Source organism: Podarcis tiliguerta, assembly GCF_965153285.1.
Source record: "Podarcis tiliguerta genome assembly, chromosome: 2".
Lineage (NCBI taxonomy): Eukaryota > Metazoa > Chordata > Lepidosauria > Squamata > Lacertidae > Podarcis > Podarcis tiliguerta.
This window is the reverse complement of record NC_139535.1, coordinates 112,170,761-112,196,808: the sequence shown is the minus strand read 5'-3', so window position 1 is coordinate 112,196,808 and position 26,048 is coordinate 112,170,761. Positions and strand designations below refer to the sequence as shown.

General features: G+C 47.7%; 4 protein-coding genes across 5 annotated transcripts in view; 2 read left to right on the top strand and 2 right to left on the bottom strand.

Moving 5' to 3' along the window:
- The window catches only part of CSAD (cysteine sulfinic acid decarboxylase), a 742,174-nt gene that overhangs the window by 240,660 nt on the left and 475,466 nt on the right, over nt 1-26,048 (top strand). The window lies entirely within an intron of this gene.
- Nucleotides 1,575-6,825, top strand: LOC310671265 (uncharacterized protein; the record flags this gene model as incomplete). Its single annotated transcript, XM_083427010.1, has 3 exons — nt 1,575-1,801; nt 4,441-4,550; nt 5,184-6,825. 3 exons carry the CDS (start codon nt 1,575-1,577, stop codon nt 5,993-5,995), a joined length of 1,149 nt encoding a protein of 382 aa, XP_083283136.1. The 3' UTR covers nt 5,996-6,825.
- On the bottom strand, nt 8,866-15,289 carry PFDN5 (prefoldin subunit 5). The gene is made up of 6 exons (XM_083428121.1): nt 15,155-15,289; nt 12,658-12,760; nt 12,230-12,261; nt 11,033-11,107; nt 9,407-9,512; nt 8,866-9,297 (listed from the first exon to the last, which is right to left on the bottom strand). The coding sequence occupies exons 1-6, from the start codon at nt 15,224-15,226 to the stop codon at nt 9,218-9,220; spliced, it is 468 nt and encodes a 155-aa protein (XP_083284247.1). The 5' UTR covers nt 15,227-15,289; the 3' UTR covers nt 8,866-9,217.
- The window catches only part of ESPL1 (extra spindle pole bodies like 1, separase), a 43,732-nt gene continuing 34,990 nt past the window's right edge, over nt 17,307-26,048 (bottom strand). For both annotated transcript variants that reach the window (XM_083427179.1, XM_083427180.1), the window contains exons 24-31: nt 25,873-25,995; nt 25,000-25,155; nt 23,745-23,918; nt 23,208-23,312; nt 22,271-22,386; nt 21,872-21,955; nt 18,982-19,140; nt 17,307-17,864 (exon numbers count right to left, since the gene is read on the bottom strand). In XM_083427179.1, the coding sequence (XP_083283305.1) occupies nt 17,663-17,864; nt 18,982-19,140; nt 21,872-21,955; nt 22,271-22,386; nt 23,208-23,312; nt 23,745-23,918; nt 25,000-25,155; nt 25,873-25,995 (1,119 nt within the window). In that variant the 3' untranslated portion in view covers nt 17,307-17,662. The remainder of the gene's footprint in view (nt 17,865-18,981; nt 19,141-21,871; nt 21,956-22,270; nt 22,387-23,207; nt 23,313-23,744; nt 23,919-24,999; nt 25,156-25,872; nt 25,996-26,048) is intronic.

Below are 26,048 nucleotides of genomic sequence, written 5' to 3'. Positions count from 1 at the left end.
CACGCCAGGCACTCCTGTCTTCCACTGCCTCCCACAGTTTGGTCAAACTCATGTTAGTAGCCTCAAGAACACCGTCCAGCCATCTCGTCCTCTGTCGTCCCCTTCTCCTTGTGCCCTCCATCTCAGGGTCTTTTCCAGGGAGTCTTCTCTTCTCATGAGGTGGCCAAAGTCTTGGAGCCTCAGCTTCAGGATCTGTCCTCAGGGCTGATTTCCTTCAGAATGGATAGGTTTGATCTTCTTGCAGTCCATGGGACTCTCAAGAGTCTCCTCCAGCACCATAATTCAAAAGCATCAATTCTTCGGCGATCAGCCTTCTTGATGGTCCAGCTCTCACTTCCATACATCACTACTGGGAAAACCATACCTTTAACTATACGGACCTTTGTTGGCAAGGTGATGTCTCTGCTTTTTAAGATGCTGTCTAGGTTTGTCATTGCTTTTCTCCCAAGAAGCAGGCGTCTTTTAATTTAGTGGCTGCTGTCACCATCTGCAGTGATCTTGAGCCCAAGAAAGTAAAATCTCTCACTGCCTCCATTTCTTCCCCTTCTATTTGCCAGGAGGTGATGGGACCAGTGGCCATGATCTTCCTTTTTTTGATGTTGAGCTTCAAACCATATTTTGCGCTCTCCTCTTTCACCCTCAATAAAAGGTTCTTTAATTCCTCCTCACTTTCTGCCATCAATGGTGTGTCATCTGCATATCTGAGGTTGTTGATATTTCTTCCGGCAGTCTTAATTTCGGCTAGGGATTCATCCAGCCCAGGCTTTCGCATGATGAATTCTGCATATAAGTTAACAGCTCTCAGCCAGCTGCTGACCTCCCCGTCCCTAACGGAGAAGAAACTCGCCCACCTACTTTTCCCACGGCATCTTTCACCCCTCAGGGCGCATATATAATAGACACCGCACTTTCCTTTTCAAGAAAGCATGCTGATTTACTAGGACAACACCGCCCCCTCCCCATCTCTTAACCATAGAGCTAGCAATACCTCCCTCTTCCTAGCTATCACCAGGAAATAAAGCAGCCGAGAGGAGGTGGAATAGGGGATTAAATCTAACTGGGACCTTCCTGTTCCCAGCAGCCCCCTGAGCTGAGCTGAGAGTTGAGCAGGAGTGCAATCGCTGCCGTGGCTCAGCCTCCTTTCTCTTGCCTCAGGCGGGGGGTGGTGTCTGGAAAAATAAAAATAAATCAGAACGGGTTACCTTGCTTCCTTCATCTTCCCACGGCAAGTGAGTTTGAACCGAGGGATCTGCGGGGGGGGGGGGGGGGGGAGATACCGGGAGTGGGGGGGGGGGGAGATCATTGCATTTGCAAGATTTGCAAGCGGAATTGGCAAGATTTGCAAGGGGAGCATTCGCTAGGCACGACCTCCCTCCCTCTGCAAACCGCATCCCGAGTGGGCAGCACTGCGCCCTTGTTTTCACTTTGCAAAAGACTTTGCATGCTTATTATTGATCAGATTTCTTCCCCGCTTGCCACCCTTGGTGAGTTTCCTTCTTCTTCCCATTGCTCCCGTCTCTCTTTCTCTCGTTCTCACGTCGGTGCAATCTCGAAATGGTTCCCTCTCTCCAGGGATGTGGCATCGCGGCTCAGATCTGCAAGGTTTCGGGGTCCGGCTGGCCCCCGATTGTCCCCCCCGTTCCTCCGCCACCTGCTTGCTCGCCTCTGCCCCCAATGACATTGCTCGATCCCAAGATGGCCACCTCGGGCGAGACAGAAAGCTGTCATTTTCAAAGTTGCGGCTTCGGGGGTGCAGCGAGGCATCGCTGCGGGGCATCCAGTTAGAGGTTTCCGGGGCTGAGTAAGGCGGCCGTGGGGATGGGTCTTTATCTTCCTGAGCGGTGCAGAATCGGGGGTGGGGGTTTGGGGTACGGGAAGGTGCTGTTGGCTGGTTTTTAACTTTAGAAGACACTATTTAAAGCTCTAAGTATTGCGGCCAACAGATTTATTGTGGCTTGAGCGCAACAGCCATGTGATTGGTCTATGTATTTGTTTGTGTGTGTGCAAGGAGCTTACATGGCCGTTCCTCTGTACAGTGGTACCTCAGGTTACATACGCTTCAGGTTACAGACTCCGCTAACCCAGAAATAGTACCTCGGGTTAAGAACTTTGCTTCAGGATGAGAACAGAAGTCGTGCTCCGGCGGCACGGCGGCAGCGGCAGGAGGCCCTATTAGCTAAAGTGGTGCTTCAAGTTAAGAACAGTTTCAGGTTAAGAACGGACCTCCAGAACGAATTAAGTACTTAACCCGAGGTACCACTGTATGTTGTTATAAGGATGGTGCTGTGGGTGAAACCACAGAGCCTAGGAATTGCAGATCAGAAGGTCGGCGGTTCGAATCCCCGCGACGGGGTGAGCTCCCGTTGCTCGGTCCCAGCTCCTGCCAACCTAGCAGTTTGAAAGCACGTCAAAGTGCAAGTAGATAAATAGGTACCGCTCCAGCGGGAAGGTAAACAGCGTTTCCGTGCGCTGCTCTGGTTCACCAGAAGCGGCTTAGTCATGCTGGCCACATGACCTGGAAGCTGTACGCTGGCTCCCTCGGCCAATAAAGCGAGATGAGCGCCGCAACCCCAGAGTCGGCCAAGGACTGGACTTAATGGTCAGGGGTCCCTTTACCCTTTATAAGGATGGTTAGGCATTAGTGGCCTGATTTTCATCTTTATTGTTACTAAGTCCGCATGTGCAACAAGCTTATTATTATTTCATTTTCATTGTCACTAGGTCCCCAGGTGCAACAAGCTACAAGTTGCTGCTTCTTCTCATCATCATCATCATCATTCTTTTGCCCTCATCTCCACCCCCCCCCCCGATGTTCTTCTGGTTGACTGGATTCATATTGTGGGAGGCTTACAGTTGGCAGCATTTTTTAGAAAATGCTGTAGCTCACCAGTAGCTTGATTACATGGCTGCAATCCCATGCAGTTTCTTGGCAGTGAATCCTGCCAAACGCAATTGGTCTTAATATATTGATTCAGCGGTTAAAGTTGCCTATGGATAGAGCAATAAGTCTGAAGCACATTTTGTTGGGAGGTTGCATGCATACCGGACAGGAAAATAACTCAGCGGGAGAGCATATGCTCTTGTGTGTGCAGAAGGTTCCTGCGTCAGTCTGGGACAATTAAAAGAGAAGTGGGCGAGGGGGAGAAGCAGGTTTTGGGGGGAGACCTCTGTTTCAGAGCCTGGAGAGCTGCTGAAAGTCAGGGCAGGAAATAATAGGTTAAATGTAAGAGGAGCCCTGCTGGGCTTCTGCCGCTTAGGGGATGAGGCCTTGACTTCATAGCAGAGCACCTGTTTTGTGTGCAGGATCAATCCCTGGCATCTGCAGGTAGGGTTGGGAGAGAAGTCTGCCTAAAACTTTGTAGAGCCGCTGCCAACCAGTGTAGGCAGCATTGGGCTAGATGGGCCGATGAATGATGGGTGCAATTTATCTAGTATTTTATTTGAATGGTTCCTTTTGGTTCCTCCCTTGTTAAATAATAAAAGTGGAACAGCAATTAAGGTTTAAGTTGTATACTGGTCTTCCCCTGTATCTTTTCAGGAAATGCTGGGCTGGTAGCACTGAACACTGTTTCAGGAGCCCTGGACTACAATTCCCATCTTCCCTGACTGTTGGCTATACCGGTTGGGGCTGATGGGAGTTGGAATCCAACATCCATGGAGGGACACAGGTTCTACACCACTGCGGTAGTTTCAGAACAAAGTAGCTGATTCCCCATCTCGTGAGATGCTAGGAGGCGTTCTCACGTTCCCAGTGAAAGGATGAGATTCAAATCACTGGTAACTGGAGTGCTTTTGCTCTGTGCTCTGTGGTCAAGGCATAGTTTGATTTGGGAATACCCCTGGAACATATTTTCAAGGTTGGGGCTCAGTGGCGTAGCGTGGGTTGTCAGCACCCGGGGCAAGGCAAGTAATTTGCGCCCCTTAACCCGTGGATTTTAGCACTGATTTTAGCACTGCGAGTGCGAGCGCCCCCCCCCCAGATGTTGCGCCCGGTGTGGCCGGCCCCCCCTGCACCCCCCACGCTACGCCACTGTTGGGGTTCAAACCCTGAAACGTGTTGAGGCACTACAAAAAGAGTGTTGCTTGACGTGTGCAGAGTGCATTTTGGTCAGCGCTGAGCAGGGTGGGCTTTACAGGACAGGACTGTTAAATCAGAGCATGCTATTTTGTGAAGCCTTGGCACTTTTCGGTGTAGAGGTTGAGTCCTCCCAAGTGGCGGTCATAGATTAGCAGAGCTAGATAGGCCTCGCTGTACAGCATGGCTCCCACCAGAAGACAAGAGAGAGCATGGCTTGTTAGTCAGAGGAGAGGCTGAGCGATCTCAAGCGGTAGACAATTATGTTCCCTTTCGCCCAGTACTGCTTGTTTGTGAACAACTGTTACCAACTCCAGAAATGCTTGATACTTCATCTGATTTCAACTCTCTCATTCCCCCCATAGCATTCTGGCTTGGAGGGGGGAAAAGCTCTTTGAGATGGACTCTGAAGGCCCAGGTCGTGTGGCGATCCACAACTCGGATGATGGCGGAATTGTTCGGAGAGTTTACATTGGTAAGATGCTTGGTCCAGTTGCACATCCTTGTGTGAATCCTATTATTGTTATTACAACATTTTTATTACGCCCTGGTCTAAACCACTGAGCCTAGGGCTTGCCGATCAGAAGGTTGGCGGTTCGAATCCCCACAATGGGGTGAGCTCGGTCCCTGCTCCTGCCAACCTAGCAGTTCGAAAGCACGTCAAAGTGCAAGTAGATAAATAGGTACCGCTCCAGCGGGAAGGTAAACTTGAAGTTGAACTTGAAATGTAGAATAGGGTCGTGGGCAAACACATTAGCTATCATTTTGGTGTTTTGCATGCAGACAGGACAACCACTGGCAAGTTTAAACCAAACCAGCTTTTCTTGGCCACTTAGGGAAAATAGTAGGAATGGTGCAATAAAACTATGCCAAATGGGAGAAATTATACAAACTATCATAATAAATGTGGGTTGCACCATTAGCTTTTTCATAACACTTGGGTTATCTAGGAGCAGGTGTGTGGCTGTTTTTTAAACTCGGCCCTGGTAGGTTCCCATTTTTGAAAGCCTCAGGCTTAAAGACCCATTTTTCTGACTTCTGGGGATCAGCTTGTGGGTCTTGGTGCATTGCTCCTGTGGCTGATCTATGTGGCTCTTTTCCCCTACAGCTGACAAAGGTGAAGATGATCTGGAGCGTGAGCCCATCCAATCCAGCATTCAGCATGGACCGTCCAACTGGAAGGCAAATTCCCAGCAGGAAGGATCAACAGTGGACCGGCAGGGGAGCCCGCTAGCCCCTGACAGCTATGGCGAGGGCGAGGGGCCGGTTGCCGCCGCAGTGGTCTCGCGCCCCACCAAGCAGCGCCCCTTCATCTGCAACGAGTGCGGCAAGAGCTTCAGCCACTGGTCGAAGCTGCTGCGGCACCAGCGCACGCACACCGGTGAGCGGCCCAGCACCTGCACCGACTGCGGCAAGAGCTTCTCGCAGAATTCGCACCTGGTGCAGCACCGGCGCACGCACACCGGCGAAAAGCCCTACGTCTGCCGGGACTGCGGCAAGAGCTTCAGCTGGAGCTCCAATCTCATCCAGCACCAGCGCATACACACGGGGGAGCGCCCTTACACGTGCGGGGACTGCGGGCGCAGCTTCACCCAAAGCAAGAACCTGGCCAAGCACCGGAGGACGCACACGGGTGCCCGGCCGTTCCGCTGCCCCGAGTGCGGGCGGGGCTTTGCGCACACGGCCGGCCTGGTCAAACACCAGCGCCTGCGCCACGACACGGACTCTCCCATCGGGCACCCTTGTCCGGAATGCGGGCAGCGCTTCCGGGCACCTTCCGAGGTGGAGCGCCACCGCGTGGCTCACCATGGCGTTGCCCCCTCGGAGCCCTTCATTTGCGTGGAGTGCGGAGAGTGTTTCACCAAGAGAACCACGCTCATCCGCCACAAGAGAGTGCACAAGCCCATCTTTGTGCGTTGAGGTTTTTCGTTCCCCCGTGCGGGGTAGGAATTCCAAACGTCGATGCCCAGGCTTGCGGCCTGAAGACTACAGGTTGGGGTCCAAGGTGACTCTGGACTGCAACCTGGGTGTCGCTTGACCAGGTCAAAGGCCCTGATGGGGCCAACGTGCAAAATCCACTGGGTGGTGACGAGGAAGAAGAGGAGGAGGAGGAGGGAAGAAGAAGAGAAGACAGGGCTCAGAGCTTGGACTTCAGGCCCCTGTCAGGAGAGAGACTGGTTGCAGCCCAGATCTCGAACTGCTGGTGGGGCAGAATGAAAGCGGAGCACAACTAACTCAGCTGCTGAGAATCTACAGGCCCTGGACCCTCCTCCTGTACATACAATGTGTGTTTGGGGGGGGGGGGGGATTCTTTAGTTAGAAGCCATAATAGAAAACCTTAAAGGGGAGGGAGGGGGAAGAGATCCAGTCAGCAAGTGTCCCTGAGACTTGGATGGAAGAAAGAATTCAGACGAGGAAGCATCTCGCAGCAGAAGTGAGTTGCCTCAGGAAAGGAGCATGGACCATTGGAGCAGGGGAGATTGGACGGCGGTTGAGGAGGGGACAGGGAGATTGAACAAAACCTTGTGAAATAAAAGTTTTGTGTATCTCCTGATCTCAAAGTGCCAAACTCATTCTTTCTTTCAGAAGTTTGCGATTGAACAAGGGCAGTTCGAGAGACAAAGGTAGGCAATGTGGCGGAATGGGAAGATGGACCAAATTCTGAACAGGAGATGAACGGCACTGATAAAAAGGCCACTCACTGGGGGATTGTGGTGGCTGATGGGCTGTACAGAAGAAGAAGAAAAGGAGACACTATGGACTAGAAGACGTTTAAGCCCAAGAAGAGAACATAGCAAGTCTTTTTTTGCAGTGCAGGGTACAAACTGGGCATCTGGGGCAGAACGTAGTTCATTTTAAAGCTGTTCCTGGAGTTTATGGCTATGGATGCTAGTTATGCAAAAGACAGTTTTCATAGATAGGTCTTGATCTTCCCAGCCTCATGTTCCTCTCCTGATAAATACTTTTTGCATACCCACATTTCTCTACCTATCACTATACAGTGGTGCCTCGCAAGACGAAAAGAATCCGATTCGCGAGTCTTTTCGTCTTGTGGTTTTTTCGTCTTGCGAAGCAAGCCCATTAGCGGATTAGCGCTATTAGCAGTTTAAGGGCTATTAACGGCTATTAAAGACTTAAGGGATTAGCGGATTAGCTGCTAAAAGGCTATTAGCAGCTTAGCGCTTTAGAAAAAGGGGTTGGGGAGCGAAAAAACCCCTCAAAAATCGCAAGACATTTTTGTCTTGCGAATCAAGCCCATAGAGAAATTCGTCCTGTGAAGTACCTCTGAAAACGGAAAACCCTTTCGTCTTGCGGGTTTTCCGTCTTGCGAGGCATTCGTCTTGCGGGGCACCACTGTATTACTACAAGCATACTTTATCAACTACAGTCAAGCAAAAACTGCAGAGGATAGGCCTCTACAATAGTTGTAACAGTATTATCTGGCCTATAAGTGAGTTCTTCAGATGCTTGAGGGTTCCTGCAGGGGAGGAAAGTTGCTGTTTCCCCCCCTATAAAATGAAACATCTTTGCTTTCTGGTTTCCTGAGAAAACTTACAAATAGTCCTTCATCACACAGGGAGACAAGAGAATGAGAGGTATACAGATTCAGGCTGCTGACACAACTATGAAATGTCTCTATATGGAGGAGATAGCATGCTTTAGTATTGCAGGCTGAAAGTGTTAGGGCTTATTGAATTCTATGGCTGCATTTGGATATAGCTCAACCATGGTTTAATGCAGAGACAGGGAAGCTGAGGCATTTCATATGGTGTTGGACTCCCAGTTATCATCATCACTGACCACTGGCCATTCTGGCGTAAGATGATGGGAGTTGAAAGTCCCAACTGGAGGCCCATGGGTTTAGCATTAACGGAAGGAACTTCAGGAAGCCTGGTTGTTCCTCGCCCTCTGGCTGAAGCAAGTAAGCTTCATAAACTTTGAGAGAAATTCAACATAGTGCTATGGCAATCATTCAGACCATGCAAGCATTTCAGCTTTCCAGATGGAGCAATCCCCCTCCCATGCTGTTCTGGGAGCTCTCCACCAAGCCAATTTGGGGAAGAGAGAGGGGGCAAACGCACTGGTGCTTGTGGGACTTGCTATATGAGTGCGCCCCTAAGGGTCTTAAGCTTGCTTCTTTCAACTAATCATTGTTACAATTAACTAGTTTGTCTGGGTTAAGATGACACAGATGGTTATACCTATTCTAAAACAGAAACAAAAAGCTTCTGGACTCCTCCTCGATGCTGCAGCAGAGGATAAGGGGAAAAGTATGTGAGTCCAAAGCTTGCAGTGCAAACCAGCCCTATTGGATTTACTTTGGAATAAATATGCTCATGACCACACTAAGAGGGCCTTCTCGGTAGTGGTGCCCACCCTGTGGAACGCCCTCCCTTCAGATGTGAAGGAAATAAGCAGCTATCTTATCTTTAAAAGACATCTGAAGGCAGCCCTGTTTAGGGAAGTTTTTAATATTTAATGCTGTATTGTTTTTAACACTCGATTGGAAGCCGCCCAGAGTGGCTGGGGAAACTCAGCCAGATGGGCAGGGTATAAATTATTATTATTATTATTATTATTATTATTATTATTAAGATACCTAGTGAATGTACAATCCAATACTCAGCCCTAGAACATAGACATATTCTCCCTCAATATCATTTCATACATATATCTAATTAATGTTATTTGCCCAAGATCTAAAGAGGTTAACAGCTGCTCACTTCTATTTCCCAGTTCCTTGCCTTTGCCTCTCGTTTTTGAAGATCACACTAGCAGGTCCACACACATTGCATTTTCTCTCATCCTACCAGTTTATTTTGTACAATTCCATTTACAAGTGACAAAAACTTCCCACTGGGCTTTAAAAATGAAAGGCCATCTCATGTCACAATCAGCAATACATAACAACCACCCCAAGAATAAAACTGGCGAAAGCCCGTCGCCTTAAAAGGATGGGATCCTCAAAATGGTCATTGTTCCCATAAAAGATTTTGTTATATCACAATCCCGTATTTATTAAAGCAACTAACGCCCCACCCCCTCCTCACCCTCAGCTGCACAGCTGCGTCCTGGGGCAGCAAAATCGGGTTTACATCACAAAATGGTGAACTGCGAAGGCATTTGTGTGACCAGTGTTTGCTAGGCCTTTGTTGCGGCTGCCTGTGAGGTCCCCGCTGCTGTTAGTTGCTGGATCTTATGGCTCATCATCTCTATTACAGCTGCAAAAGAAGAAGCAAAGAAGAGTAAAGACCTTCACCCCAGCCACAGCTGCTCGGATCAAAATGGAGCCTCACCAATTCCAGGGCTTTGCCTGCCCTCAGGCCCCACCTTGCTTCATTGCGTGCTTCTCCTGGAGCGCCGGCTGGATTTTCTCCATCTGTTTCGTCAGGAAATCAATCTTCCTCTTGAAGAAATCTCTGGCGTCGTCCACTGACTGCAACATCAAACGCACTTGGTGGATATCGTCAAAATAGCTTTCTAGGCAAAGGGTGCTGAGCCAGACCCAGCAGGCATATCCAAAACAATTTTGAATTCTCCAATCTGGTGCCCTTCCAAATGCTGTGGACTACAACTCCCATCAGCCCCAGCCAGCAAAGGATGGTGGGACTTGTAGTCCAATACCATACGGGAACCCTTAACCAGTCTGGCGTGCCCAGAATCTTTTATACTCGCACCAGCCATAGAGTCTGTCTCTTTGGATATACGAAACCCCTGCTAAGAAATTTTACTAGACTTACTGGAACTGTTTGGCCTTCTCTTTCAAGTTTGTCAGACACAATGCCCAAAGATGAACATTTGTTCCTTTTCAGGTTAGGCCTATTCCAGTAACAAGTCTATTCATGGGCCATTTCATATTTGATGCCGGGTGGTGTGGTCGCTATCAAAAAACATGGATCTATCTTAAAATGCTGAAAGGGCCCATGGCATCAGCTTCCCAGCAACACACAGTAATCCATACTATTGGACCAATCCACACTGAAATCCATTTACCAATCTTCTAGAGACAGCCAAAAACAACAATGGGCAGAATTGAGCATCTGCTGGGACCAAAAACTGTTGAGGAGCCCATTGTTAGTCCCCAATTCCATTTTTCTTACTAATTCCCATGGAGGGAATGTGCTCTTCCAGGCACACTAGCAGCATAAATCTTTGATGCAATCTACAGGCACAGTTATTACATACAAAATGGAAGCTTCCTCCTTAACAGAATTCTATTTTAATGAACTGAATAGAGCCAAAGTTTTATGAGTCATTGGAAGTAAGAGAGTGTGTTTCTGTATGAACTTAAGAATGCTTAGCTTATTTTTTTAGCTGTTATTTTGTTAATATTGTTAATCATATCATATGACTTATGCTGTTAATGTGATTCTTAGCTTATTTTCTAGTTGCTGGTTTGTTAATATTGTAATTGTTTTGTTAATTATATTATATGATTTATGCTGTAATTGTGAGGTTCTATTATGTCATTTTTATTTATTGTTTGTAAGCCACTTTTGGGTTCATTTGAATGGAAAAGCAGCAGAGAAATGCAATCCATCAAATCAAAACAATTCTATTTGTCAAGAAATCCCTTTCCTGGATCTCTGATTCAAATCCCGTTTATGAAGCCGGCTATGGTTATACAGTGGTATGGGAATTCAATTTGTACATTCTCAATGACATAGCCTCCCATCCCCTGGCCCAGACATAAATGATGGGAAATGTGACAAAGAGGGCAGGCTGATAAGCCTCCAGGGCCCCTCAAAAACTCATCCATATTGAGAGTCCCAGAAACAGTCCATTCAGGCAGAATACCAAAATCTATTCTTGAGAACGGTTCAACTCAACCCAACAGTTCAAGGCAGAAAGTACTGGAGCATTAGACCATAGCAGGCCCCAACATTTCACATGAACTCAAACCATGCAGCTGCTTTAATAAGAATTCCACGTGAATATCAAGAACGGAAGTCTTACCTTTTCTACATAGTAACCTGTTCCTACATCTATCAAGACATTGGTAACATCAGAAAGCTTCCCAGGAACGTACATCTGTGAGAGAGGTTAAGGAAACGCAGAAGGAACAGGGAGGAACCATGTGACATGCAGGTAGCCCACAACCTGTGTGGTCCACTCTTCCATGTGGACCACACGGATGCCCAAGCTACCATGTGCTAGATTGATGTCTTACCAACGGACGGAATGACAGCCAATACATAGAAGCTCAATCCAGACAAGACTGGATATTTTACCTTGATTGGTCAACAGCTGCCCAGTGAGCTGTTTTAGCCTGAAGATGCAAATGATCTTTAAGTCTGAGGTTGCAGCACCACATGATACAATGAGGTTTAAGTAAGCCAGCTGCAGTTGGATATTTTACATATGTCATAATGGAGACTTGAGTGTCCGTGATACGATGAGGTCACAGCTGTAAGCTGACATCACTGACACTCAAGTCTCCATTATGACATATGTAAAATATCCAACATTATTAAAGGTATGAGTTGTCAAAACAATTGGGGATACAGTTCCCAAGGGGTGCCTTCTCCAACTGCAGCCGGCTTACTTAAACATTCAACTTTGGTTTAAACAAATGTGTAGCACTTATTCCAAAACCAATCATTTGTCAAAAACAGTTGGGGTAGTAGGACAAAAATCAAGAACCACGGGGAATAGGAGTACACAAGTGCTGAAGATAAAAAATCCAGGCGGCCAGTGCAAGATGTACCTGCTCAACCCAGCTGCTGAACAAATCCCAAAGGCTAAAGCCTTTTACTCTGAACCCTGAAACGGGCTCCAGAGAGAACTAAGACGTTTCTACTCTTCTAATAAGGTATCTCCACAAATGTGGTCAGATGAGAGGATGGAAGGATTCTATGAGAGATGCTGCTCCCTGAAAAGTTTTATGCCAGGGCTCGGGAGCCTGTGGCTCTCCAGATATTGTTGGACTTCAACTCCTTTTAGGCCCATCCAACAAGGCCAATGGTTACGATGATGGGAGCTGTAGTTCAGCAACATCTGCAAACCACAGGTTCTCCGTGCCTGTTCTAGACACTTTGTTGCAGATTAATCCAACAGTCAAATTATAGGAAAAGAATGGCTGCTTAAGGGAGAAAGGTTTTGCGCGATAGGCTGTGGTGCTGCCATACCACCAACTCCTTGCGGAAAGGATACAGAGCTGGAAAGTGGGACCAGTAGCTCTTTACCTGATGAGACAAAAATATAGGACTTTTACATTACAGAGCATCTCCACAATAATGATTTGTCAAAGTCAGAATCCAATTGTACCATGTATTTTATTGGTTACATTTGTAAAACATAAAAAAACACACATCTGAGTTGAAGGAACTACCATCGAGCTCCTTCATATCATCTTTCATGCCATTTTCTAAGAAACCACAGTAAGGTATGTTTCACTCATATTCTAAGGAGTAGAACAAGGAAGATGTTTGACCTAAAGTTAACAGAATCATTATACATCACTACTAACTTTTTGTATTTGTGTCAATGTTCTGCATTTTCATTGTTGTAACCCACTTTGAATTCCTCTTTTTCGGGGGCGGGAAATCAGGATATAAATTTTAAAATAAAGAGTCACTTGCCTTCATTGGTTTTATTCAAAACTGTCAGACAGTCCTTGGCTTCCACATATTTTGTCTGCACCACCTTAAGTTGTGCAATAGATGAAGAAAGGAACTCCACTTCCTATAGAAGGCATACAAGAATCAAGGCTCAGCATCAAATAACTTTGTTGCCACCAGGGGCCACTATTCTACTATAAGTACTACAAACATTACTCCAGTAATGGTGGGATATTGCTTCAATGAAACACCAACTGCTCCCATCAAAAAGCCCTGTAAGCGTTGGAGGACACTCACAAAGTTCTGCAATCACTTGGAGGAGGGGAAAGACTACAAAGTGAGGGGGGTGATTCATCCCTCACTTCCCAATCTCTTAACAGGAAGATAACATCAAAATGTTGAAAGGATTACTGAAGTGCAGAAGACAATGAAGACTGAGGCTACCTGATCTTCCCATAGCATCACAAACCAGGTCAAGGAAGTGACAAAATAAGAAAGCATGCATGTACTACACAAATATTTGCAAGGGATTGAATCTCCACAGGAAAGAGGTAGGTAGGTTACAAAAAAATCGAAAGTTCATGGAGATCCAATCTTACTCAAAGCCCTCTGCTTCAAAAGCAGTATGGTACTCCTGAGAGTAAGGTAAAGGTAAAGGGACCCCTGACCATTAGGTCCAGTCGTGACTGAATCTGGGGTTGCGGCGCTCATCTCACTTTACTGGCCGAGGGAGCCAGTGTACTAAGCCGCTTCTGGTGAACCAGAGCAGTGCACGGAAACGCCGTTCACCTTCCCGCCGGAACAGTACCTATTTATCTACTTGCACTTTGACATGCTTTTGAACTGCTAGGTTGGCAGGAGCAGGGACCGAACAATGGGAGCTCACCCCGTCACGGGGATTCAAACCGCCAACCTTCCTAGGCTCTGTGGTTTAACCCACAGTACCACCCGCTTCCTTTCCTGAGAGTAGGGATACCCAGATCCCCTGAGGCTCAGATCCTGAGCTTCACAGGATGATGAGGCAGGAAGCTCGGATGTGTCCACTAAATGCTGCTCAAGTGAAGAATTTAGCTTTCTCTTCCCACCCCCCAACCCTTGATTCTGGCCCTTCTCCCTTCCACTGGAGAAAAGGAGGCCGAGCTGCGTCCTTATCCACACTGACTGGGGAGCATGCCCCCACTGAGTCCTGTGGAACATACTTTCAAGTATCATAGAATTGTAGAGTTGAAACGAACTCAAAGGGTCATCTAGTCCAACCCCCTGCAATGCAGGAATCTCAAATAAATCATCTATGACAGATCAAAATTCTCCAAGGAAGGAGCGCCCACAACCTCCCAAGGGAGTCCCTTCCACTATCGAACAACTCTTAACTGTCAGAAATTACTTCCCGATGTTTAGCAGGAATCTCCTTTCTCGTAACTTGAATCCGTTGCTTCAGGTTGTGGCCTCTGGAGCAAGCTTGCTCCATCCTCCATGTGACAGCCCTTGAGATAGTTGAAGGTGGCAATCTTAACTCCTCTCGGTCTCTTCCTTTCCAGGTTAAACATACCCAACCCCCCTCGACCATTCCTCATTTTGCAAGACCCTCCATCGTCTTGATTTGCCCTCCTTTGCTTCCAAGCATCTTTCTTAAACTGTGGTGCCCGGAATTGGACACAGCTCTTCCAGGCGTGGTCTGACCCAAGGCAGAATAAGAGCAATCCGATGACTTCCCTTGATCCCTGGGGCACTATATTTCCACTGAGGCGGCTTAGGATAGCATTGGCCTTTTCTGATGGGGTGGTGCGACTACAGTGGTACCTCAGGTTAAGAACTTACTTACCGTACTTAACCTGAAACTGTTCTTAACCTGAAGCACCACTTTAGCTAATGGGGCCTCCTGCTGCCGCCGCACCGCCGGAGCACGATTTCTGTTCTCATCCTGAAGCAAAGTGCTTAACCTGAAGCACTATTTCTGGGTTAGCAGAGTCTGTAGCCTGAAGCGTATGTAACCTGAAGCATATGTAACCCGAGGTACCACCGTATTCTTGTTTGAATTTTGACCCAAACTTTAATGGCAAATTAACAGCCCCCATGCATTTTTTAAAAACCATTATGTATTTGTTTTCTACAGGACACACTGCTTTCAAAACACGGGCATAAAGGGAACCTGTAAGACACACTTGAATTTTTCCTTGCCATGGGGCATTTCAAAAATGCCTTAAATCGAGTGTGGGGAACCTGGCCGTTGGGACTCCAACTCCCATCACCCCCAACCATTGGCTATGCTCGCTGGGGCTGATGGGAGTCGCAGTCCAGCAGAGCCTTGGAAGGTGGTTTTTTTGTGGGACGGGGAGAAGAAAGCGCAGGGTCCCCATCTCTGCCCTAAATCCCCGATTCATTTCCTACCACTTGGCTGCCTTAGGCGCGGCCGCCCAACCTCCCTCTCCCGCCTCAGGCGACTTTGAGCGGGAAGCGGCCGGCCGTTCATTCCCCACCCGACCCTCTCGCCCCCAGTGGCTAAGGCTCCTTCCCTCACCTGGTCCAGTTGGTTCTTCAGCACCTCCAACTGCGGCAGCGAAAGCTCCGTGATGTTCACCTGCTGCGCCATCTTGGGAGGCGAGGGTGGGAAAAGGCGCCCCTCCGCGCCAGGCGTCCTCTCCAGCCGGCGGAGTCTATGATCAGTCCGCCTATTGGGACTCGGCACCTACCGGAAGCTCCGCCCCGCCTCCCTAGCAACTGCCAAAGAGGAAAAAACCAGCCGGCAATGCCACACGTCGCCCTCACTTCTGGTTGTATGTCGGCGTCCTTCTCCTGCGGGGCGAGAGTGGCGAGGAGGCTGCATAGAGAATTTATGTAAGGATGTCCAGGCCCGGCCCGGTGATTCGTGATTCGGCTCAAAGTTGTTTTGCTCCTGTTTCTTAATTTTTGTTAAAATCAGTCGAAGGGCAGACTGGGGCGGGAGCTTGTGACTTTGCAGATAAAAAGGAGATGAGTTGACACGCTAAAAAAGGCTGCATAACAGGCAGATGATCATGGCCACTGGGCCCCTCACCTCCTGGCAAATAGATGGGGAAGAAATGGAGGCAGTGAGAGATTTTACTTTCTTCGGCTCCATGATCACTGCAGATGGTGACAGCAGCCACGAAATTAAAAGATGCCTGCTTCTTGGGAGAAAAGCAATGACAAACCTAGACAGCATCTTAAAAAGCAGAGACATCACCTTGCCGACAAAGTTCTCTATAGTTAAAGCTATGGTTTTCCCAGTAGTGATGTATGGAAGTGAGAGCTGGACCATAAAGAAGGCTGATCGCCAAATAATTGATACTTTGAATTATCGTGCTGGAGGGGACTCTTGAGAGTCCCATGGACTGCAAGAAGATCAAACCTATCCATTCTGAAGGGAATCATCCCTGAGTGCTCACTGGAAGGACAGATCCTGAAGCTAAGGCTCCTATACTTTGGCCACCTCATGAGAAGAGAAGATTCCCTGGAAAAGACCCTGATGTTGGGAAAGATGGAGGGCACAAGGAGAAGGGGACGACAGAGGACGAGATGGTTGGACAGTGTTCTCGAAGCTACCAGCATAAGTTTGACCAAACTGCGGGAGGCAGTGGAAGACAGGAGTGCCTGGCGTGCTCTGGTCCATGGGGTCACGAAGAGTCGGACACGACTAAACGACTAAACACACACTTTGCATGCCTGACATTCAAGCTTGGTTCTGGTGCTGAGCTCCAGAACTATTCTTCACTCTGTAACTAGTAACCCTCATCAAGGAAAGTAGCATTTAAATTCATATCAAAATCGAACACAAGACATTTGATTACTAGAACACTGTGATACACGAGAGAAAAGGATCACCTTCATTATTCTTCCAGACATCCAATATTCTTTCCAAACATCCCACACATGTTGTGGCTATAGTAAAAATATCACACATCCCTCTGGGATGCAAGTTGCATTCCTAATGGTGGTGAAGGGGGGCAATTTATGTTTCCTGGTCCTTGTCTGTGTGCAGGTAACTACTAAATCATTTGTAACAGAAGGCTACATAGCACAAAATTATTCAATATCCTAGTGCAAAACCTGGGGACTATCAAGGGCGCTCAATTTTACATTTTTAAAGCAAAATCTGGAAGTGCCTATCTGCTGAGAAAAATACATTTATTCTAGAGCTTTTGAAATGAAGCAACTTGGTTTCTCTGGTGGTCTGGGGCACACCTACAATAAATCTAGGAAGTGTCTATACAGCTCTGTGCTCCTAATTCTGTAGATAAAACCGTGCCTAAGGTTAGTATTCTTTAAAAGGTTCTGCACCAAGATAACCCAAATTATGACTTAATGTGGGAACCTGTGCGTATTATGTTGTTGTATTATGTTGTCATTTGTTGTTGTTGCTATTTTTGTTTTAAACTGTTCAGTGTAATTCTCCTGTTCTGTTCATCATGGTGAGGGGTAAGGAGATGATGATGTGGGGGTATTATAAACCCACAAGAGAAGATAGACAGGCATGCAGTAGCTGCTTGGGTCAAACCAGAACAGAATATTAAACCAGCATGGTCAAGTGCTAGAATGGTAAATCCATGTTCGATTTTAGAAAGACTTCCAGGAATCATCAGCCAGCACTAGATTTTTGGCACCTGTTCCAAGCTTAATCAGTTTTTCTCCCCCTCTGCCAAACCCACACACACTTTATTTGTTATAACTTTTATTCAGGCTTTGAAACATTAAAATACAAATCCATTTTAAAATAACTTAATTAATCACTGGAAATGCAAACTGTACACTGTGCAAACGCTACATATTGCAAAGAGCAGCAGCTTAACTAGGAGCATCCCCTGTAAAGGCAGTGCAGACTTTCCACTGAAGGTCAGGCAAGGTAGTTGGTGACCAACCCAGCTTGCATAAGGCCAGATATTTTATCCTTCTCCCCAGCAGCAGTTTCCATTTAAGGCAGTTCAGCGTTTACAACAACAAAAAATTAGTAATTTGAGTCCTTTCAAATCCCTCCCACCAGAAACCAGGTATCATGCTTTTGCCCTGTTTTCTACTGCAGAGACACTGGTAAGCCATAGGCTATCGGGGCAGCACCAATCATATATTTGAGTCTGGGGGCATGGCGGGACTGTATGACATATTGGAGGAACGGAGCTCCTGAACCTGCCTTGAGCCAGTTCTTCAGAAGTGCTTCCATGTAGCGATCGATGTCTCTGTCAGTCACATCCCAGAGGTTACCCAGCACTAGGGGACTAGGGGTTGAGGGAGAAGGAGAGAGAGATCACATGTACAGGTCATTAAATATATATATATCTAAATCCTATGTATTTACCAGTAGTGATGTATGGAAGTGAGAGTTGGACCATAAAAAAGGCTGACCGCCAAAGAATTTATGCTTTTGAATTATGGTGCTGGAGGAGACTCTTGAGAGTCCCATGGACGGCAAGAAGATCAAACCTATCCATTCTGAAGGAAATCAGCCCTGAGTGCTCACTGGAAGGACAGAGCCTGAAGCTGAGGCTCCAGTACTTTGGCCACCTCACGAGAAGAGAAGACTCCCTGGAAAAGACCCTGATGTTGGAAAGATGGAGGGCACAAGGAGAAGGGGACGACAGAGGACGAGATGGTTGGACAGTGTTCTCAAAACTACCAGCATGAGTTTGACTAAACTGTGGGAGGCAGTGGAAGACAGGAGTGCCTGGCGTGCTGTGGTCCATGGGGTCACGAAGAGTCAAACACGACTAAAGGACTAAACAACAACAACAAATCCTATGTATATAATAGGTGTCCAAACAAAGCATGAAACTTCCAGCTTCCCCAGAAAGCACTGGATAATGACTAGGTGAAATTATGCCATGGGCTTCATTGCCCCAGGCAAAATTTCTTTCAGGGTCAAAGCTAGCAGTCAGCAACCCATTTTCTCTTTTGTCTATTCCTTTCTCTCTCCCTAACAGTTAGGCTGAGAAAAAAACCTCTTCTTCTGGGGATGGGGAGCACAAGGTTCTGGGGAAGATATAAAAGGCATGGTAGGCCACCAGAGGTTCACAGACTGCGGGTCCCCACCTGTGGTCTAGGGCCAGAGCTGGGGAACGTGTGGCCACTCAAATATTGCTCAGCTACAGCTTCCATCAGCCCTAGCCAGAATGGCTTATTGTAACGAATGTCGACAGCTGCAGTCCAGTAACATCAGGAGGACCTCAGGTTCCTCCTCTACCACTGGTCTAGGACCAGAAGCAGGGAACCTTATCAAGATCTGCCTCCTGGGCAGAATTTGGCAGGTGGGTGGAGTCCCCCCCCCCCCCAAGATGCAAGGATTGCTGACTCATTTGTTAAAGAGAGGCAGGGCCAGCAAAGGATGCGGTAACTTACCAGCCTGCCATCAGGAACCGGAGGACAGCACCAGTTCCCTCCAGGTTGCCCTGCACTGCTAGGACAGCACTGCTGCAGCCGAAAAGAAGAGCCACGGCCCTGCAGTCCACTCTCAGGATGGTGTCCACAAAACGGGCCCCAGCACCATGCCCAGCGTAGCTACAGGAAGGAAAGAACCACCATAAAGTAAAATGAAACACAAGCCCACTTGGACCAGAAGCAAAACTCTCTCCTCTTCCGCAGCCTCCGCTGCCTGCCATAGAAAAACAGGCTTAAGTGGCAATCCATGCGGCCTCAGTGAAGGCAAACAAGGGATTGTGTAATGCACCAACCCATTTACATCCCGGAGGGGGTTTCGTGTCTGGCACTAAAGCTGGGCCCTCATGAGCAACTTGAACAGACATCCTGCATCTCTAGGGGAACAAGGGTTGCTGGGAGATTGCACCCCACCTTCTCTAACAATGACCACTGCAGAAAGAGTGGGTGGACAAGCAAGGAACATAGGAACCTGGTTCCAGACACCAGCTAGATGACATGCACCAGTAACACCAGTCATGGATGGAAGTGGTCTTATGACTTGTTGACCTGGCATTGCACAGCAGCACCTTCAGGTCATGTGGGTATCCCTTGCTGATTCCAGTATCTGTCCGGTCAGGACCAGACCCGGTATGGGGTAACTGTGCCCCTGAAGGACCAGGTGCGCAGCCTGGGAGTCATTCTGGACTCACAGCTGTCCATGGAGGCGCAGGTCAATTCTGTGTCCAGGGCAGCAGTTTATCAGCTCCATCTGGTACGCAGGCTGAGACCCTACCTGCCCGCAGACTGTCTCGCCAGAGAGGTGCATGCTCTAGTTATCTCTCGCTTGAACTACTGCAATGTGCTGTATGTGGGGCTACTTTTGAGGGTGACCCAGAAACTACAACTAATCCAGAATGCGGCAGCTAGACTGGTGACTGGGAGTGGCCGCCGAGACTATATAACACCGGTCATGAAAGACCTACACTGGCTCCCAGTACATTTCCGAGCACAATTCAAAGTGTCGGTGCTCACCTTTAAAGCCCTAAACGGCCTCGGTCCGGTATACCGGAAGGAGTGTCTTCACCCCCATCGTTATGCCCGGACACTGAGGTCGAGCGCCGAGGGCCTTCTGGCGGTTCCCTCACTGCGAGAAACCAAGTTACAGGGAACCAGGCAGAAGGCATTCTCTGTAGTGGCACCCGCCCTGTGGGACGCCCTCCCACCAGATGTCAAAGAGAAAAACAACTACCAGACTTTTAGAAGACATCTGAAGGCAGCCCTGTTTAGGGAAGCTTTTAATGTTTAATAGGTTATTGTATTTTAGTGTTTTTTTATTATTATTATTATTATTATTATTATTATTATTATTATTATTATTATTTAACACTAGGGAGATTGCTTTGCACTTCCAGCATACAACTGTTGCTCTGTGGCTGAAAGAGGGAGGAAGTTTGGTGGGCATTCTGGCCTGTAGTTGGCCAGAGGAACAGGGGCAACTAGGAGGTCAGTCTCTGCTCTTGCTGGCTGGGGCTGGTGGGAGTTGGAGCCCAGAGGTTCCTTGCTCCTGTTGAGAGGAAGAACATCTCTTCATTTTATCAATGTCAGGCTGACCTCCCTCTATTCACCCCCCTCCCCACTCCACTTCCTTAATGAGTCTTAAATTGCAAGCCTGAAAGACAGGGGCTGTGCCTTATTTTGATTTCAACACACTGACTATTCAGTGTAGGTTCGTAGGAAAATAAGCATGCAATGATTTCAAGAGCGGAGCCTCCTTTAAACCAAGGGAGACATATTAAAGGGTCATTCAGTTGCCTGACGGTATTTAACAAAGCTTTTAATGTTTAATAGATTATTGTATTTTAATATTCTGTTGGAAGCTGCCCAGAGTGGCTGGGGAAACCCAGCCAGATGGGCGGGGTATAAATAATAAATTAAAGGTAAAGGTAAAGGTACCCCTGCCCGTACGGGCCAGTCTTGACAGACTCTAGGGTTGTGCGCCCATCTCACTCAAAGAGGCCGAGGGCCAGTGCTGTCCGAAGACACTTCCGGGTCACGTGGCCAGCGTGACATCGCTGCTCTGGCGAGCCAGAGCCGCACACGGAAACACCGTTTACCTTCCCGCTAGTAAGCGGTCCCTATTTATCTACTTGCACCCAAGAGTGCTTTCGAACTGCTAGGTTGGCAGGCGCTGGGACCGAGCAGCGGGAGCGCACCCCGCCGCGGGGATTCGAACCACCGACCTTTCGATCAGCAAGCCCTAGGCACTGAGGCTTTAGCCCACAGCGCCACCCGCGTCCCAAATAATAAATTATTATTATATATTATTATTTTAAGTAGCTGGGGATGATTAAGAAGAGGAACTCATCTGCCCTTGGTTTGTGAAGTCTAGTTTTCACACGCACCGTTCCTGGGTTATTATGTGCTCATGTTCAGTAATGAAAGGACCAGACAACAAATATCTTCAAAAAATAACTTGGTTCTATCACTATAGGTTTATTCAAGATTCTCTTTCCCCTTTATTTTGCTTCTCTTGAGATGCCTTAGCTCCTGCCTAGAAGGACCTGGCCATCTGTCACGAATGCTTTAACTGAGATTCCTGCAGTGTGAGGGGTTGGATTACCCTTGGGTTCCCTTCCAGCTCTGCGATTATTTGATCTTGCACAAGAAGAGGAGCAAAGAGCAAAACAGAGGAGAATACCGCCCAGGCGTCATGCCAATACTGACACAAAATGCGTTGGTCCTACCTCAATAGTTATGAGTTAAATTTGTCAATTGCCCCCCAAGCAGCATGCTTTCCTGTCCCCCAATGAAATCAAGGCACCAGCCTTCTCCATCACTGGCTTAGGCAGCACTACATGATTTATGTACTCACATGTAGAGATCACGTTCTTCAAGAGCCGACGGCACTTGGTCTGCACTGGGACTCTCTCCTACCACTCCTGTCCATCCAGGCTCACTACCAAGCAATTGTGGGGGGTAGGGGAGGAGGAGAAACATTAGACAGTTAGTAAGAAGGGCACTTTGTCTAGCACCAGGGATAGGGCAGCAGATTGGACTACAGTTCTCACAATACCTAGCCATTTTGCTATGTTGAGCTGATGGGAGTTGAAGCCCAACAAAATCTGGATAGCTACAGATTCCCCATCCTTGGTCAAGCAGACTTTGTAAATTCTGGTGGACCCCAAATCAGCCTGCTGGTAACCTGTGTGGGTAAATCTGGCTTCGAAAAGACCTCTGTGTGACTTGTGCACACATGCAGATAATTAATTACCTCTGAAACCAGTCTTTGAACATTCTCTCCGTCCCAGGAAGGTTTGTGTGTGGATTCAAGACATAGAAGGTGTTGCTGCTGTTGACACCGCGGTTTAGGATAGTCTCTTCCTGATACTGTTAAAAGCAGATCAGAAAAACAGCTTTATTAGATGGGATAAAGGCAGAGGTTTTGGTACAGGGAAGAGATTTCAGCATGGAAAGGTTTTTGCTAGATGTAGCCTTGGTACAATGAGTGTGTCATCTCCAGGGCCAGAAAGGGGGGGGGGGCACTGACATGAAGAGTGAAAGTGTAAGAAGTGGCTTCTAGCGGGCAATGCCAGGCTGATTGCTCCTTCCCAGCAACAACTTGAAGTCACCCCGTTAAATCTGCAAGCTGACTTAACCCAAAACACAGAACTAAGCTTCCAAAAGGTCCTGAACTGAAATCTATTAGGAAAAAACACAAGCATGCAGCCTTGCTTGAATCTAGTCAGCTCAATGTCTCATTCAGAATCTGGGGAAAGGGGGAAAGGGATCTTGGATCAAAGCTCAGTTCATCCACCAGCACACGTCTCTCCTCACTTCCTCTAAAGCTTGCAACCTATGAAAATTAAAACCACACACAGTGCCCCAGAGACAGCTAGGATCCCTTGGTAGGGCACTTGGGCAAATTGAGCCAAGCTTCATTACACAGAGGAAGCAAAAGCAGCCTAATGTCACCTCTTACCTCATTTCACAGGTCTTTTAAATAAAGGTCTTTCCTAGCCGTTACTAAATATCCTTTTCGCGATTCACCAAGAAGGCAGACATGGAGCCTCGTGCACGCAAAAGCTGCGCTACTTAACAAGACTAACGTTGCCATAGCTATTCAATCCATCTTTAAAAAGGCATAGGATAAAGACTATGTCTGGATCATGCCTTTGTACCTTCGAGCAGGGCAGGGGGGTTCTTTATACCTTTTTTGTAAGAGAATAGCTGAGCAGGAACCGCAGAGATGGTAACCGGGTCACGGAATGGTTTTTCAAGCACGGCATGTTTTCCCAGGGAAGCTTTTGCAGGTGCTGGGGGGGGAAATGATAAGAAATTAAGCATTGCTCTCCGCTCCGTACAAGAGGGGACTGCTGGGCTCCTACAATGGAGTAACTTCAGTCTGTGTGACGGAGGTTGGGGGACATAATTCCAGCCCATTAAGGGAAGCCAAGGATGTCTTATCACCAGGCCTCCAACATCTGCCAGGTTGCTTCTGACCTGGTCCGCCAGGAAAAGGAAAGCAATGAGCTGAACCCTCAAATGTTGCTGTTGAACAAGCATTTGGGGAGTGATGTTGGGTAGCATAGAAGGTGCAACCGCACCCAACAGACTCCAATTCCCATTTAATAAGAGTTGTGTTTCTGCTTCTCCCAGGAAAGGTACCCAAGGAGCAGGGACTATGCAAAGTTGAAGGCTATCTGCTCACCTGTCATGTAACTAATGGGGAAATGGCCTTCACTTACTTTATCCAGCACAAGGACCAAGTGGCCACTCGACGCCTGACCAGTATGGGATCCCAGTTTGTCCACTGCCTCCTGCAGACAGTTCTGGGCTCTGTCGGGCTGAGCTGCGTTGAGCCCCTGTGCCAAGCACTGTACATGTTGTGGAGTCAAAAGATGCGAGCCAGTCAGCATGGCCTGGTGGAGGAGAGCAAAAGTTAAGATGCAAGGCCATTTTGGACACCCACAACCCCAGTGAGGTGCTGCTATCTGTCACCACAACCATTTGTGCAATTCTTAACTCATTTGCTTGCTTTCAAGCACTTTTAAGTCACTTAATATTTAAAAAGAGAGATTACAAATAAGAGGGCTTTAAATCTCCAAAAGCAGTATGCTGAAATATACATGTAAGCTGTAAAACAGCATCGTAAACACGAAAATTAAGAAACAGTTATTTATTAAGAAATATTGTTATTTTAAATGGTAGGGGAAAGATATAGTGGCTAATGTGCCACATGAGTAAAGATTAAATGCACCTGATTTTTTTTGTTTAGTTTCCAGGGAGAGGTGAATGGCATAAGCCAGCCACTTGGGTGGGGTTAAATCAATAAAATAAAAAATACATATATACATACTGTATATGCTGAGAGACAGATTGGTTATAGGAGAATTCTCTCTTAATATTAGAAAAAGAGGTCACCATGCAAAGCTATTGGAAGTAATTTAATGGCCATCAGTGCAAATATTTCTGCTTTCCAGATACAACAATTCCCCTTCTCTTCCCAGCCATGCACTGTTCTGGGGGTTCTTCTGACACCCCAGAGCCAATTTTGTAGGGGAGGAGAGGTGAGAAAGCCCAGTTGTACAAGCAAGTCCTTGCACGGGCTTCCGCTATCATGACTTGTTGGGCAAATCACACCCGATGTTTGCAACGGAACCAGAAGGACCCATTTTAAAAAATAAACCAACAAAAAACCAAAGCATTTCACACAATGTGTAACTTATAGAATTCACTGCAACAGGTAGAGAGACAACAGCCACCAGCTTTGAAAGCAATCAAGGGAATTGGAAATACTCATGGGAGCATCAGTATATCAACAGCTAAACAGAACCTCCATGGTCCATAACAGTGTACCTCTGCACACCAGAAGCCGGGGGCAAAGTCATCACCTCCATGCTTTGCTTCTGGGAAGCATCTGGCTTGCAAGCTGGACCTTTGGGTGCAATCGAGCTCACCAGTTGCTATTTCTGACTGCTAAAAGACTGCTGGGCTCCTCACCTTGAGCAGTGCCAGATCCACTTCCTCACAGCCACACTCCCTGAGACGTGCCTGAAGGCGGGAGGCTTCTTCTGCTACGTTTTGGTCCTCAAAGGATGGCAGCAGGGCACCCTTCCAGCAGCTCAGGACATGTGTCTCCAGAGACTCAGTCAAATCCTGTGGAGTGAAGAAACCGTGAGTCCTGCAGAACCTGTCACTCAATTGCAAGCCAATGGAAGACAAGGAGAATTGGCTCCCAGTACGTTTCCGAGCACAATTCAAAGTGTTGGTGCTGACCTTTAAAGCCCTAAACGGCCTCGGCCCAGTATACCTGAAGGAGCGTCTCCACCCCCATTGTTCAGCCCGGACACTGAGGTCCAGCTCCAAGGGCCTTCTGGCGGTTCCCTCACTGCAAGAAGTGAGGTTACAGGGAACCAGGCAGAGGGCCTTCTCGGTGGTGGCACCCTCCCATCAGATGTCAAGAAAATAAACAACTACATGACTTTTAGAAGACATCTGAAAGCAGCCCTATTTACGGAAGTTTTTAATGTCTGATCTTTTATCGTGTTTTTAATATTCTGTTGAGAGCCGCCCAGAGTGGCTGGGGAAACAATGAGAGCAATGAGGTTTGGGAACAGAAGGTGCTTCCCCATCCCAATTGTGCCTTGTGCCCCCCCACTTTTAGTTGATAGTGGTGGCAGAAGTGGTGGGACCCCATCCGGTCCTGGCCCCGGTCCCATTCTTTTGGCTACAGTCACAGGTGCCAGGCGTGTTAGTAGCACAACCCCTCTTATCCTTTGCTAGACTTTAGCCACTTCTTCTCTGCTGCTGGAAGTCAAAGGGCTCAGTCTTCTGGCAGATTTGGGGCAATGCTGAAAACCACAGAGACCTCACCTTCATCCTCTTGTCCAGGGCAACCCTGCCATTCCACCAGTCCTTCCTGTCCGTGAGGTTGGAGATCTCTTTCTGTTTCTGTAGGATGGCATCAAGTTCACCAAGGGCTGCACTTACAGGGACCTGAGAAACAAAGGGGCATGATGGAAAAAGCTGGCCCCTCCAACCAGGAAGCT

Coding starts and splice junctions, on each gene's coding strand:
- PFDN5 (XM_083428121.1), bottom strand. CDS start 15,226: ATGGCGCAGCAGGTGAACATCACGGAGCTTTCGCTGCCGCAGTTGGAG. Junction 12,262..12,657: donor TTTGAATAAAACCAATGAAG/GCAAGTGACTCT, acceptor TTGTCTCATCAG/GTAAAGAGCTACTGGTCCCA. Junction 9,513..11,032: donor CAGGTTACTATGTAGAAAAG/GTAAGACTTCCG, acceptor TTGATGTTGCAG/TCAGTGGACGACGCCAGAGA.